Source organism: Myotis davidii, unplaced genomic scaffold, assembly GCF_000327345.1.
Source record: "Myotis davidii unplaced genomic scaffold, ASM32734v1 scaffold421, whole genome shotgun sequence".
NCBI classification, from domain to species: Eukaryota; Metazoa; Chordata; class Mammalia; order Chiroptera; family Vespertilionidae; genus Myotis; species Myotis davidii.
The window spans coordinates 399,094-413,895 of NW_006292440.1; the positions used below are offsets into that span (position 1 = coordinate 399,094).

At 37.7% G+C, this 14,802-nt stretch overlaps 1 protein-coding gene across 2 annotated transcripts in view; it reads right to left on the reverse strand.

Moving 5' to 3' along the window:
• COG6 (component of oligomeric golgi complex 6) overlaps nt 1-14,110 on the reverse strand; it is a 132,295-nt gene extending 118,185 nt beyond the window's left edge. Inside the window, exons 1-3 of one of the 2 annotated variants that reach the window (XM_015565399.1) lie at nt 13,873-14,110; nt 10,807-10,950; nt 5,721-5,792 (exon numbers count right to left, since the gene is read on the reverse strand). In XM_015565399.1, the coding sequence (XP_015420885.1) occupies nt 5,721-5,792; nt 10,807-10,950; nt 13,873-14,025 (369 nt within the window). In that variant the 5' untranslated portion in view covers nt 14,026-14,110. The remainder of the gene's footprint in view (nt 1-5,720; nt 5,793-10,806; nt 10,951-13,872) is intronic. The other variant, XM_006765898.2, reaches the window with a different exon arrangement.
• Between the last annotated feature and the right edge of the window lie 692 nt (nt 14,111-14,802).

A 14,802-nucleotide genomic window follows, 5' to 3' on the forward strand; every position in this document is an offset into this window, starting at 1 on the left:
GAGACCCCCCCCCCCCCCTCCCCGCCGATTGCACAAATTTTTGTGCACCCGGCCTCTAGTATATACATAAATTTACCAGTAACTGGAAATTATAAAAATTTTAAAGTACTAGGACTCTACCCACAAAACCCAGAACCAACACTCAGAAAGGATATATGCACCCCTATTTTTATAGCAGCACAATTTACAATAGTTAAGATTTGGAAACAACCTAAATGCCCATCAGCAGATAAGTAGATTTAAAACTGTGGTACATCTACACAATGGAATACTATACCACTATAAAAACGAAGGAACTTTTACCATGTGCAAAAGCATAGATGGAACTGGAGAGCATTATGCTACGCGAAATAAACCAGTCAGAGAAAGATAAATACCACATGATCTCACTCATATGTGGGATGTAATGATCAACATAATTTGATGAACAAGAATCGATCCAGAGACAAAGGCAGGGGAGGAGGTGGTTAGAGAGAACCAAAGGACTTGTATGCATGCATACTAGCATAACCAATGGACACAGACACTGGACCAGTGGGGGCTTTCCTGGGATGGGAATGGCTTGGGGGGGGGTGTGTCAATTGGGGAAAAAGGAGACATATGTAAAACTTTACACAAAAACACACAGAGTAGAGGGCAGTCTATTAAAGAGAGAATACCAGAAAAAAACACACGAAGGTGGTTGGGGGTCATTTTCATGCTGGGTCAGTCCAAAAGAAAACTTCTGCTGCTAATGATTCTAGAGCTGCATTAGATTTAAAAACACCCCCCAACCACCACCTAGTTCTGGGTTCTTAAAGGCCAAGTCCAGATTGTCAATGATATTTTCTCTTATGGATTTATCTACCTGCCCTCAGTCATTAACAGAGCCCCACCCCTATCTCTAGGGAAGCTATTTGGAGTCTGTTTTCCTTGCAACCAGATTAAGTGCCCAAGAAATAGTAGATATTTTTAAGAAAATAGATTTAAACCTAGATAATTCAGCAGATCATGAACTTTTAATGAGTGGTGCCAAACATGACAGCTTCCATGATACTCTTCTAAAATTATTACTCTTCAAATCCAATAACTTCTTCAAATGTTTCTTTCCTAATGCCATTTTGCTTTAAAGATCCACTTCCACCCTTTACCTTGCCTTGTACAATTTTTTAAAATATTATATTTCAATTCTAAAACTTATTAACATATTTTAACATATGTGAAAAACAGTGCTTCGCTAAATCAATATCATAAAATGCTTATTAGCTTCTTTTTAGCCTTGTTAATTATTAAATAGAGGGTATATCTTACAAACACCTCCATCAACTAATCTCTGAAATATGATACTTGCATAAAATGTTATACATTTAGAATTTTTGCATTATTTCCCGACTCTTCATTTATAAATTGTGGTAATAAGTCCAAATTAATGTTTAATAATACTAGTAAAGATAACCCTAAAATAATTTTAGTCAATTTATCTTCAGTGTTAAAGATGATTATTTCTCATTAAATAATAAAAACGACTACAAATGTAATTTTTTAAAGTACAACCACAGCCAAAGGGATAAACCATAGCATACCAAAAGATTTCTGATTAAATTTCTGAATGTATCTCATAATATTAATTTCTAAAATGTCCTAAATCCAAAGCATTTAGAAAAATTAATTAATTAAATTATAATACTCTATAAGTTATTATAACACCCTATAATGTAAAAGAGAGGGGATATACCAAGAAATACTTCTTTTTATAAATAAATTAATTGAAAACATTATTCTAGAGTTGATAGTATAAGTGGGTACTATTAACACTATATCTAAATAAATTAATGCCAATAATTAAGATTTGCAAAATAACACCTTCTAATCTGAGAATAAAAAATGAATGTATCATACATGAGTGAAATCATATGGTTCTTGTCCTTTTCCACCTAACATTGCACTTAGGATGGTGAACACACAATGCCATACAAATGATGTATTATACAATTGTACACCCGAAGCCTATAAAATGTTATTAACCAACAGAACCCCAATAAAATAATGAATGTAAACAATAAGTAGTATAAAATATTTTTAAATATCCTATACTAGTAGCCCGGTGCATGAAATTCGTGCACACTAAAAGAGAATTAATTGCCCTAACCGGTTTGGCTCAGTGAATAGAGCATCGGCCTTCAGACTCAAGGGTCCCAGGTTCGATTCCGGTCAAGGGCATGTACCTTGGTTGCGGGCAAATCCCCAGTGGGGAGTGTGCAGGAGGCAGCTGATCAATATTTTTCTCTCATTGATGTTTCTAACTCTCTATCCCTCTACCTTCCTCTCTGTAAAAAATCAATAAAATATATTTTTTAAAAAGGGAATTAATTAGCAGAGATATTTTAATATTGCTATTTGCCCTTTCTCTATAATAGAAGTGTGAGAGATGAAAGGAAATTAGTAAAATGTATATGAAAATAATATATAAATTTATTAATAAACAGTAACAAAAGGATATAACAACAGAGGTATGATATAAAAATGACAAAAACATGATATAAAAACAACAAAAACATGATATAAAAACAAGTGATGCTAACAATGACTGATAAAGTGATTAAACTTATTCTAATATCTCCCTGTACACCACATTAAGAGTGAAAACACTTTCAGAGTGCTTGATTGATTTCCCTTGTGATGAAGTACTTAGAACTTTAACTGTAACATCACATGCTCTTCAAACTCGAGAGAAAGCAACATATAACTGACCATGTGCAAAAACGGGTTCAGGTAGGAATATGCCAACTTTGTCTAGAGTGTGTCCTTGCGATTTATTAATAGTCATCACAAATGCTGGCATCACGGGAAACCGTCGTCGAATCAATTTAAATGGGAGGCCAGTGTCAGATGGGGACAAATTAATTCTTGGAATCAGAACAGCCTCTCCCCTCTGCAGATCCTGTTAATACTTCAGCTTCGATAATGTTAGGTTGTAATCTTTTGATAATAAATCTGGTACCATTACAAAGACCCCATTTACTATTGAGATTTCTCAATAGCATGATGATTGCACCCACTTTCAATTTTAATTTATGACACGGCATTCCCAAAGGAGTAATACTATTAAGAAATTCGATGGGAAAATTTTCCTTTTCAGCATCATCTGTGGAATCAATGGAATCATCACTCAAATATGTGTGAAAATCTCCATCAAGTATATCCAAATTTTCTTCATTTAATTTTTGAACATGCTCATTTTTTGGACAAGGAATTGCATGGTTAGATATATGTTTAATATTATCTATAACAGTGGATCTCAACCTTGGCTGCACATTAGAATCACCTGGGAATCTTTTTAAAATCCTGATTCCTGGGCCTCGTCCTCCGATAATTGTTTCTTTGTTATGGGGTGGGCCCACAACATTAGTAACAAAGAAACATAATTAAAACTTTATTGTGGGGAGCCGCTACAGTGTTTTGTTTTTTTTTTAAATATATTTCTTTATTGATTTCAGAGAGGAAGGGAGAAGGAGAGAGAGATAGAAACATCAATGATGAAAGAGAATCATTGATCGGCTGCCTCCTGCACGCCCCACACTGGGGATAGAGCCCACAACCCAGGCATGTGCCCTTGGCCGGAATCGAACCTGGGACCCTTCAGCCCACAGGCTGACGCTCTATCCACTGAGCCAAGCCGGCTAGGGCCGCTACAGTGTTTTGGACAGGTTCAAGCATTGGACTGATGAGAGGGCACAGTCTTCTCATCACCACGTGCAAGTCCCAGCTTGGAGGGCAGGGCCCTCCCAGCACAATTACAGCCAACAGCTATAGTTGTAAGCTTGAACCTATGGTTCAAACACGTGGCCCCACGTGCCTGAGTGATGTAGGCTTGATAGAGTTCAGGTGCATGTCGTTGAGTAGGATTGAAATCCACAAGAATGTTGTAAACATCTTGATCACGCCCTTACTTTGCCTCATAGCATCTGCTATAAAATAAAGGCATGGCTGTGGGAGTGGTCGTTGCCTCTCAGAGAAGCAGCGTCCCACCGAGACTTGGCTTTCATTCTCTTGTCTGTCTTTTCTAAGCCTTTCAGCCGCCCCCACTCAGGTTCACCCTTGGCCATGCTGGCGCGGCACACTTTAGAAAGATCTACCTCCACACTCCCAGGGCAGGTTCTTGCCTCAAACCCCACCCTTACAGGAAACTGCTCCGGGAAACAGCTTGGGGGAGGGTGCAGCCGTTGCCAAGACATCCCCTGCAGGACCGACTTCCTTCCGCTTGGTCGCGGTGGTTGTGGTCGTAATGATCACCACCCAGGGTTTTTATATAAGTAGATAATAAAAAGCTAATATGCAAATCGACCGAACCGGATGCTATGATGCACACTGACCATTGAGTGTAGACACTCAATGCAGGCGCTTCCCCCTGGTGGTCAGTGTACCAGAAGCCAGGGTCACAGCTGGTGAGCTCAGCAGCGGTGGCGGGAGCCTCTCCCACCTCCGCAGAAGTGCTAAGGATGTCCAACTGCTTGCTTAGGCCTAAACCAGCCGTGGGCAAACTACGGCCCGTGGGCCGGATCTGGCCCGTTTGAAATGAATAAAACTAAAAAAAAAAAGAAAAGACCATACCCTTTTTTTGTAATGATGTTTACTTTGAATTTATATTAGTTCACACAAACACTCCATCCATGCTTTTGTTCCGGCCCTCTGGTCCAGTTTAAGAACCCACTGTGGCCCTCGAGTCAAAAAGTTTGCCCACCCCTGGCCTAAACCATCAGTTGGACATCTCCCCAAGGCTCCTTGACTGCACTGTGAGAGGGCACATGCTGGGCTGGGCTGAGCACCCCACCCGTCCCCCCACCGAGTGCACAAATTTTGTGCACTGGGCCTCTAGTTCAATATAAAAAGCTATGAGGAAATCTTGCAAGTGCTGGAAAGAAAAGTCAAACAAAATCAATTACTATGCAACAAAAGTAAGTACAAAAAAGTGAAAAGAATATATAGAAGTTTATATGATTATTTAGGTATTGTATAATTAACAAAGATCTAGAAATTAGAAAATAAATATAGCAATAATATTTGATATGTTAGTTAAGAATAAAAAAATTAGAAACACTAGGAAAGCTAAAATTTTAGAAACAGGAAATTGACTAGTTCTGCAGACAGATCACACAAATACCTACAATTATTCTATGGAATATGCATAGATTCATTATTCTTCCTATAATAATTGTAGCTGACAATAGGTCCAAGAGAAGCTTATAGATAAAGTTTGTAATAAAAATGTGAAGGTGGTAGAAATAATGATGACTGAATCTTAACTTAGGAAGAACCTATTCCAGAATCACATGACTGAGGGTAATTAGATTAAATGCTAACTCCACAGTCAAAACAGAGGTTCAGAACAGTTTAATAAACAGACTATGAGTAAAATTATACATATTTTCCTGAGATTTTTTTTTTTTGGCTGAGCATGAATCATAATTAAGCTTAAATATGAACTTACTCCTAAAGTTTTCTATTAAGAAATTATTTCTGCTGGACTTACAGCATATATGTGGGATTGAAAGGTTTACCAAAATTCTACACAGTTAGCTCTGTACCAGCCAGATCAAAATATAAAGGCTTCTGGAGTTAACTGAACAATATTACAAACTTCCTATAGGGCATGATGTAGTAGATATCCATACATTTTGTAGACCTATCTAACAGTTACTTTGCACCAGGAACTATGCTAAAATCTAACCATTATACAGTACCTGTAAGCGACTTGTCATATCTTGACAACAGCTACTCATTGCTTGAACATCTTCATTTATGCTTTCAAGTTCCTAAAAGGAGAAAAGTAACACCATTAAATATACTGTTAAAAATTATTTTCTTCTCTTAGCCAAATCCTGATTTTCAACCCATGAATTTTTTTCCCCAAAACATAACTAAATATCCCATATTTAAGACTGGAAATGATTAAAAAGTATAACATCTAGTGTTAGAAAAGGTGTAAAATAAACTAGTGAAATAAACAATGGCAAATGCTTAACTGAACCAATCTCTTACTATGAAAATATGTCACAAAATCACATTTAGCTTCATAATTCACTGTTACCTTCTTTTTCCTACTTCAATTCAGTGTCTCATAACAGAAAGATATGGGAAGAATGAAAGTTTCAGTGGTAGACGGGGTCTTACTGTCTGGCCCCTTTCAACACAATGCCCAGACAGACGTTCTAGTAGAAACTGGACAGTTTAATGAAGGGGTGGGCCAATTGGGGGCATCAACCAGCCAAGCCCTAGCCAAGTAGCTCAGCTGGGTAGAGCATTGTCCTAAAATGACAAGGTTGCAGGTTCCATCCCTGGTCAGGGCACATATAAGAATCAACCAATGATATGGAAAAAAGGGAACGCTTATTCACTGCTGGTGGGAATGTAGACTGGTACAACCACTAGGAAGTCTGGTGATTCCTCAAAATATTGAGAATAGAACTACTGTATGACCCAGCAATCCCTCTTCTGGATATATACCCAAAAATCTCGAAATCATGTATTCACAAAGATATATGCAACCTCATGTTCACTGCGGCATTATTCATGGTGGCCAAGACATGGAAACAACCAAAGTGCCCTGTGATAGAGAACTGGATAAAGGAGATGTGGTACATATACACAATGAAATACTACTCAGCCATAGAAAGGATAAAATACTGCCACTTGCAACAACATGGATTGACCTTGAGAACATTATTCTAAGTGAAACAAGTCAGTCAGAAAAAGACAAGAACCATATGATTTCACTTATATGTGGGATATAAAACTGAAACTCGTGAACACAAAGAACAGTGTGGTGGATACCAGAGGGAAGGGGGTCGAAGAAGAAAGCGGTCCTAATATAAGGTGATGGGAGAAGATCTGACTTTACATGGTGGGCACAGTGCAATATACACATCTTATAACATAGAAACCCACACCTAAAACCTATATATTTATGTTGACCAATGTCACCCCAATAAATTCAATAAAAATAAATAAGTAAATAAATAAATAATTTTTCAAAAGAATGAATGCATAAATAAGTAGAATAATAAAAATTGATGTTTCTATCTCTCTCTTTCACTTCCTTTCTCTAAAATCAATAAAAATAAAAATAAAGCAGCCAAGCAGGGCTATAAATAAAACATGAGGATGAACCAGAATTAGGAAGTCACTTATAAGAATATAAGCATAAATCTCAGTTCTAGAATTAACACCTTTCATACTGCATAGAAATCTCTAAGACATACACCAGGGACCACACGTTTTTGGGCAAACTGCACGTTATTTAAATCATCATAACTACAGATCATAATGCACTTTAGGTGTTGTTTTTCAATAATTATAACATTTTTATTTACAAAAACAAACAATTAAAGTTCCTAGTATTTTTTTTAACGTATGGTACTGCGTAAAGCATTTTCTAAAAGCGCCAGGAACTTGAAGACGAAGACTATTCGAATGACCAAAATACAATGTAACTGCAATGCTTTATGGGTTCATGCAATTATATAGTTTTTTGTAGATTGCACGGTTTCCACCAATGAGATCGCTTCATTCGATGTGGACAAGACAGTGTGTTGACATCTAAGGTCCATAACAGATGGCGCGTGAAAAACGAGAAAACTCGTGAGCGTTATGAAAGGTGTTAAGACTTTTTCCCTTCTCTCTATTAAGTACTTTATATTATAAAAATTATAGCACCAGATGTTTTAGGTATTTTCAAATGCTACTCTTTATATCTGTCTATAATCAGTATGTAATTCAAATTACTAAACTAAGTTCTAAACTGTTTTGATATAAATAATAAAAGAAGCAGGTATCAATTGATATCAGCAATAGCAGATACACAAACTCATCTCACCATTCCCTTAAATTTTACTATATACTATAAAAAGAATAGTACTATGACATTATCCGTCAGGTAGGTCAAAAATAACTACTTCTAATATTTACTTTAGCTACCATATTAAATGGGTTTGCTTTGTAAAATAATAGAAATTACATCTCTTAATATATGACTTAAATCTAGAGATTTGCTAAATTGTAATTCAAGCGTTTTTTACACTGTAGTCTTTGAACTTAGAGTAAACTGTCTTTTTTCCCTAATTAAATAAAATTATAGGTTGTGAAATACAACTAGAGTATGATAAATTCTTTAAAATCTTTTTTGTTATGTAGAATTTTCAAAAATATCCAAAAGTTGAGATACTATGAATGCCCATGTACATATTATCTGGTTCAACAATTACCAACTTGTGACCACCTTTGTTTCATCTCTACCCACTTTCTTCCTCTCTCCCCACCCTCTTTCTCCTTCCCCCACAAACAAAATCATTTTGAATTCCAGATATCATATAATTTCATCCATAAACATACCCATATGTATTTCTAGGATGACTTAAAAAAAAAGACACAATGCTATTTACATATCTAATCATTTAATAATAATCTCTTAATAACAAATATCTAATCAGTGTTCAAATCTCCCCAATTGTTCAATTTTTTACCAATTTGTTCACATCAGGAACGAAAGAAGATTCACAAACAGTAATTGAATATTTCTTTTTTTTTATTGCTTAGAGAGAGAGAAAGAGAAACATCAATTTGTTGTTCCACTTATTTACTCATTCATTGGTTGATTTTTATATGTGACCTGGATCAAACCTGAAACCTTGGCGTACCAGGGAGGCTCTCTAACCCACTGGATTATCTAGCCAGGGCCCTCCCCCTCCCTCCCTCCCTCTCTCTCTTTCTCTCTCTGTCTATCTCTTTCTTTCTCCCTTCCTTTTTTTCTCTCTTTATCTATCTATCTTCTTTTTTTTACAATTTATTTGTTGAAGAAACCAGTTCATTTGCCCATACAGTTTCCAACATACCAGATTTTGCTGACAGTCTTTGTGCTGTTAATATACTCCTCTGATGTCTGCATTTCCTATAAACTGCAGCAGTTAGATCTAGAAGCTTGATTATATCTGGTTCATTTTCTGGCAAGAATTCTGGTGTTGTACACCTTTATTTATAGTCACATATATGGTTTTTCCTTTTTTTGTGAAGGTAGCAGCGAGTGATGACTAAAGGCTTGATCAATGGTTCTCAACTGGGGCAGTTTTGCCCTGCAAGAGGGCATTTGGCATTGTCTAGAGACATTTTTTGATTGAAATAACTGGGGGGAAATGGTATTACTGGCATCTAGTGTTTAGAGGCTAGAGATGCTACTAAACATTCTACATTGTAAAATGTAGAATGTTGAAAAACCCTGAGCTAGACCCACATATTCAAGAGTGGTTGCAACTTCTAATCTAATTCTACCATTTCTTCTTCATTTATTAGCTGGAATCCTATATAATAAAAGCCTAATATGCAAATCGACTGAATGGTGGAATGACTGGTTGCTATCATGCGCACCGACCACCAAGGGGCAGATGCTCAATGCAGGAGCTGCTCCCTGGTGGTCAGTGCGTTTCCACAGCGGGAGTGCTACTCAGCCAGAAGCCGGGCTCACAGCTGGCTGGTGAGCACAGCGGTGGTGGGAGCCTCTCCTGCCTCTGTGGCAGCACTAAGGAGCGAGCAGGCAGGCAGTAAGCAGTGAGGGGTCCTGGACTGAGACAGGGCACAGGCTAGGCCAAGCGCCCCCCCTCGCCCCCCTCCTCAGTGCACGAATGTCGTGCACCGGGCCTCTAGTATTTCTATAAAGGAAAGCTTGCCCTCAACAACCATATATAATTGGTATAAAAGGTAGGATTAATGTTTAATTCTTTCCTTTTATTTAAAAGTTTTCAAAATAATAAGTTGGTTCTCTTATATCCACCAAAGATAACTAATGAGGGTTTTGTTTGGTTTTTGATATCATTATGAATTCAGACTAAACATGTTTGATGTGTTTCAGCCCACTGAGTTATTCTTACTGATGCTCAAATAGTCCTACGTATGGCCAGTAGAAGCCTTTTCAAGCAGCTCCAGTCTTTCTGATACTTTCCCAATCATCATAGACAGCTTTCTTGCTTTCTGGTACTGATAACATTGTTTCTTTCAGTGGGAAAGGGTGTTTAGAGAGCCAAATCTGGATGTGCTCATTGCTACCAGTTCTTCCTATTTTGGTGAACACCACTTTACTTTCCATTTAACTTTCTAGATTATTAGTCTTTACTCAATGAAAACCTACTAAACTGTTTAAAATGTTTTTATTAAGTACTCATTGAAACCATGTATCACTCTCATACAACTCACACAGAAATATTAACTATGTAATATTATGATGTCATATTAACATAACTAATAATATATTATATAATGAAAATAGACCATAAAAAATAAAATTCATTTTACCTGATGATGAGTAGACTGCTCACTCAAGTATGATGAATCATTATTTACACATTGAAGTATTCATCTTAATTAATCTGAAATTTTCATAATTTAAAATGTATTAAAGGAATTCAAAATTAATTACCTCCAACGGGAAAGTGGTTATCCAAGGGAGGTTTATTCAATGAGGGACTATCTCTACTGGAAAACTATTCAGAGAAATGTTATTTATTATTATCATTATTATTGCTTAAAAAGCTAAAATTCCACAGAGAATATCCTAGAAAAAAAATGTTACAACTTTTTAAGAACCAGCATTAGTGGAAGTCACAAATTCAGAAATCACTCTAATCCACAGACCTAGATGCTTCTAGAGTAAGTAGTTAAATTTTCTATTTGAACATGATACATGAATAGCAAATATGTCAACTTAATTAATAAAAATACTTAGTACAGAGTCAGGCATATAGTAAATTTTCAATAAGTGCTTAGTGAAAAGAGTTTACATACTTCCTTCACTTCCTTGAAAATGCTCACAAATTCTTCATTGATGGCTAAACTTCTGCGTTCAATATCTCCACGTAAATTTCTTCGAGTCCGCAAACTATTTTCAACAAAAAAGGTTGAAAGTGCCTTGAGAGCTTCCAACATTTCCTAAACAAGTGATGATAGAAGACAATTATTGGAAACAATTTTCAAATGTTTTCCTAGTCTCGAGCCAAAAATTAATAAAATCATTTTCAAATAATTTTCTTCCGTTAAACAACCCCAAAAATGTTGCATGACCTTCACATTACTGAACAGTACCAGTATTATTTCTGAAACATAATAAGGATATACTTACTGTGTATTGTGGCATGTATACAAGGTTATTTACTTCAGAACTGTTTGTAATTGCAAAGATTAGAAATGACTTTAATGTCTATTTAAAGGGGATTAGTTAAAGAAATTATGATACATCCATTTTAAAAAGGTGAAAATTTGCCCTAGCTGGTTTGGCTCAGTGGATAGAGCACTATCCTGCAGTCTGAAGGGTCCTGGGTTCGATTCTGGTCAGGGGCACTTGCCTGGGTTGTGGGCTCAATCACCAGTGGAGGGTGTGCAGGAGGCAGCCGATCAATGATTCCCTCTCATCACTGATGTTTCTAGCTCTCTCTCCCTCTCCCTTCCTCTCTGAAATCAATAAATATAGATAGATATATATTTTTAAAAAGATGAAAATTCTTATATGCTTACATAAATCTTTTTCTGGAAGGATATATAAAAGAAATAAATACCAATGGTAGCCTGCAGGCTAGGAACTGAGTAAATAGAAGCAAAATGTAAAGAAACTTGGAGAGGAAGGCCTCTTTGATGTGACTTCTGAACTTAGGCCTCAGTGATAGGAAAGAGGCATCAGTGGGGGCAAAGTCTTCTACAGACAAAGGAAATGAATACAAAGATCCTAAAGCAACAGAAAGGCCAATGTGACTAAAGCCAAGGGAAACTACTAGAGGTTTTAAGCAAAGGAGTAATGTAATATGCTTTACATATTTAAAAGTTTGTTCCAACTTTGTGAGGATGGGTGGTAGAAGGGGGCAAGAAAAGCAGCAAGTAGGGAAAAACTAAAACAATTCAAGCAAGATTTGACAGTAGCATACACCAATATGGTAGTAGTACTGCAGGTGACATTGCAAAAAATATTTTTTTCAAGGTACAGCCTATAAGACTTGTTAATGGATTGGATGTGGGATGTGAAAAAAAAAAATGACAGGTATCAAACATTACTTACATGCTTCTTGATTATATGGGTAAAAGATTATGTTCTTTACTAACAGTGCGGAGAGAACCAGTTTGGAGAAAAAGAGTTCTAGTGATGTTAAGTTTTTATTATGTTGATCAAGTATCCAATTGGAGGTGCCATTTGGACAAATGATTGTACAAATCTGGATCTCCGTAGAGATGTCAGAAATAGGATTATAAATCTGAGAATCATAATGCTTTTTGGTATTTAAAACTATGAAAGTAAGAGAGTTCTTCTATAGAGAGATGAATAGAGGAGAGAGGACAGAGGACCAGGCCCAAGATATAAAACAGGAACCTAAATCTTACATATATGAATTCCTACAACCAAACTAACACACTATATAGTCTCACAGGCTTACCCTACCATGCTTCAGTTACAATGTTATTTTGAAATACTGGCTAGATTGACAAAAATAGTAAAGCTATTTAAATTCAATTTAATACTTGAGAGAAAAAATATCTTTTTTGTCATTGTTGACACTATTACAGATGTCCCCCATTTTCCCCTTTGCCACACCCCCCTCCCTAAGCCTTCACCACACTGTTGTCTTTGTCCATGGGCTCTTTAGACTACCGTCTTGGAATGTGTTAGGGCTTGGCTACAGCATTTACTGACTACAAAGAAGTAGTCAGTAAATGCTGAATGAACAAAATCACACATACTTGAGTGTAAATTACAACTCCACCAATTACTAGTTATATGATGTAACTTACACTCTCTACATACCTTCTTTTTCTCATGGGTAAAAAGAAATAATGTCAATTTATTGGAGTAGCTGTATTAAATGAGATAATAAATATCAATATTTGACACTGTTTTAAACACTTAATAAGTTGTATGATAAAATTAACATTTAATAACAACTTGTCTGAGCACTTCACCTGGATTCTTTCATTGAACCCTCACAACAATCCTGAGGTTACTAGCCGTATTCACAATTTAGAAATAATAAAACATAAGCTTAAAGAAGTTAACAGATTTACTTAAATCTTAACGCACCAACATAGTGGTTTTATCTAATAAGTGGTAGCCTAGAGACAGTCTTACTCATTATATGATACTGTTATTTTTTACACACAAATTCTTATCGACAGCTTGTTTTCAGTAACCTACAAATTTATAAAGCTCAGTGATATATTATCACTGAGGCCAATTTACCTAGAGACTCGGTGATAGAGAAGAGATCACCAGCTATGACAGGAGCTAGGAAGTCCAATCTAAATTTCAGGAAATACCTGGGAGAGGATGTGGACAATCCATTTTGTACAGAAATACAGCTTGAGCCCACAAATAACAGGAAGTACTTAGACCAGTAAATATTATTTCATCTTAGCCACGAGCAAGTTCTTTCGCGTTGCCTTACATAAAATATAACATAAATAAGAAATAAAATAATGTCATATTTTAATTGTTTTCACCTGTCAATGGAAATGCTCAGTTACACCTGACCCTGCCCTCTTGGACCTCGTGTCCCCGACTCACGGTGTCTCTTGTATTTTGCGCTTTGGCATGGGTTTTTTCTCCTACCCTCTCCCAGTTCAGACCCCAATAACCCCAGGTTTCGCGAGGGGCCCCACGCTTTTCCTCCCAGATCCGAAGTTATCAAGAACCTTTTCAAATAGGAGGGATACCCAGGAAACCGCTTTCCTTTCCCAGGGCTCCTCGCCTCCCTCGTCACCCCCCCCGCGAGGGTCCGGGTGTCCTCCCGGCGGGGGACTGGGTGTCGGACAGAGGGTCCCGGTTCAGCCTCGCGGGCGACGCGCGTCCCAGGTCCAGCCAGCTCCGGTTACCTTGTCATTGTCCAACCGCGTCTCTAAAATCTTATGCAGCTTCCGCGACAGCGGGTTGTTGGGTTGCGCCGAGGGCCCGCCTGCCCCATTGCTGAGGCCGTTGGCAGCCCCGGACGCGGGGACTACGACTGCCTCCGCGCTCCCCTCGGCCATAGCGCAGGTGCCCGCCCCCCGCTCAGCCGTGGCCGGCGCAGACCGGCAGCCGAGTACTGCGCGTGCGCTGTGTGCCGCGCATGCGCCCGGGGATGGCTCTGTGGGGACCGCTCCACTCTGCCAGGCCCAGGGAAGCAGTAAGGCCGGAGAAGCTAAAGGGAGGCAGAGCAAAACCCTCAGCGTGAGAGGAGGGGACCAATGTGGTCTGAATTGCAGTCAGGTTTAGCGTTCTGAGTTAATATTTATGGGATTAAAAGGATTTCATAATCCTGAATCTATGAAAGTATAAGCTGATGTTATAGTCAATCCCCTCTCCCCAACACCAGAGAGGTGTTACGGACAGGACAGCCCCCTGTCTCAGTGGAAGAGAGCTGTTCCCAATCTCGATTCTTGTCTTCTCATATAAATGTGCTTATATGAAGGACCTTGACTGTATTGTGAAAAGCTACTTTATTAAAGCAATTAAAGCATGCACCTTTATTGAAAAAGCAAAGCAAGCGAACTGATACATCTGGTTTATGACAATGCAGACAGGCTTAGAGCTAATTTGAAGAGCAGGTTGGGTGGGGATCCAAAGTGTTATATACCCTTTTGTTTATAGGATTTAAAATTTCTTCGTTGAATATTTGGCATAGATTAATTTTCAAAGTTCCTTTTTTTACTTTGTTGTGGCCTTCCCAGAAATCATGAGAAGCACCTGGCAACTTTATCTTGCCAAGCCTTAAAATTGTTGGCTTCTCTGCTTAAGGAGTAAAACTGCCCTTTTTTGCTTTCCCC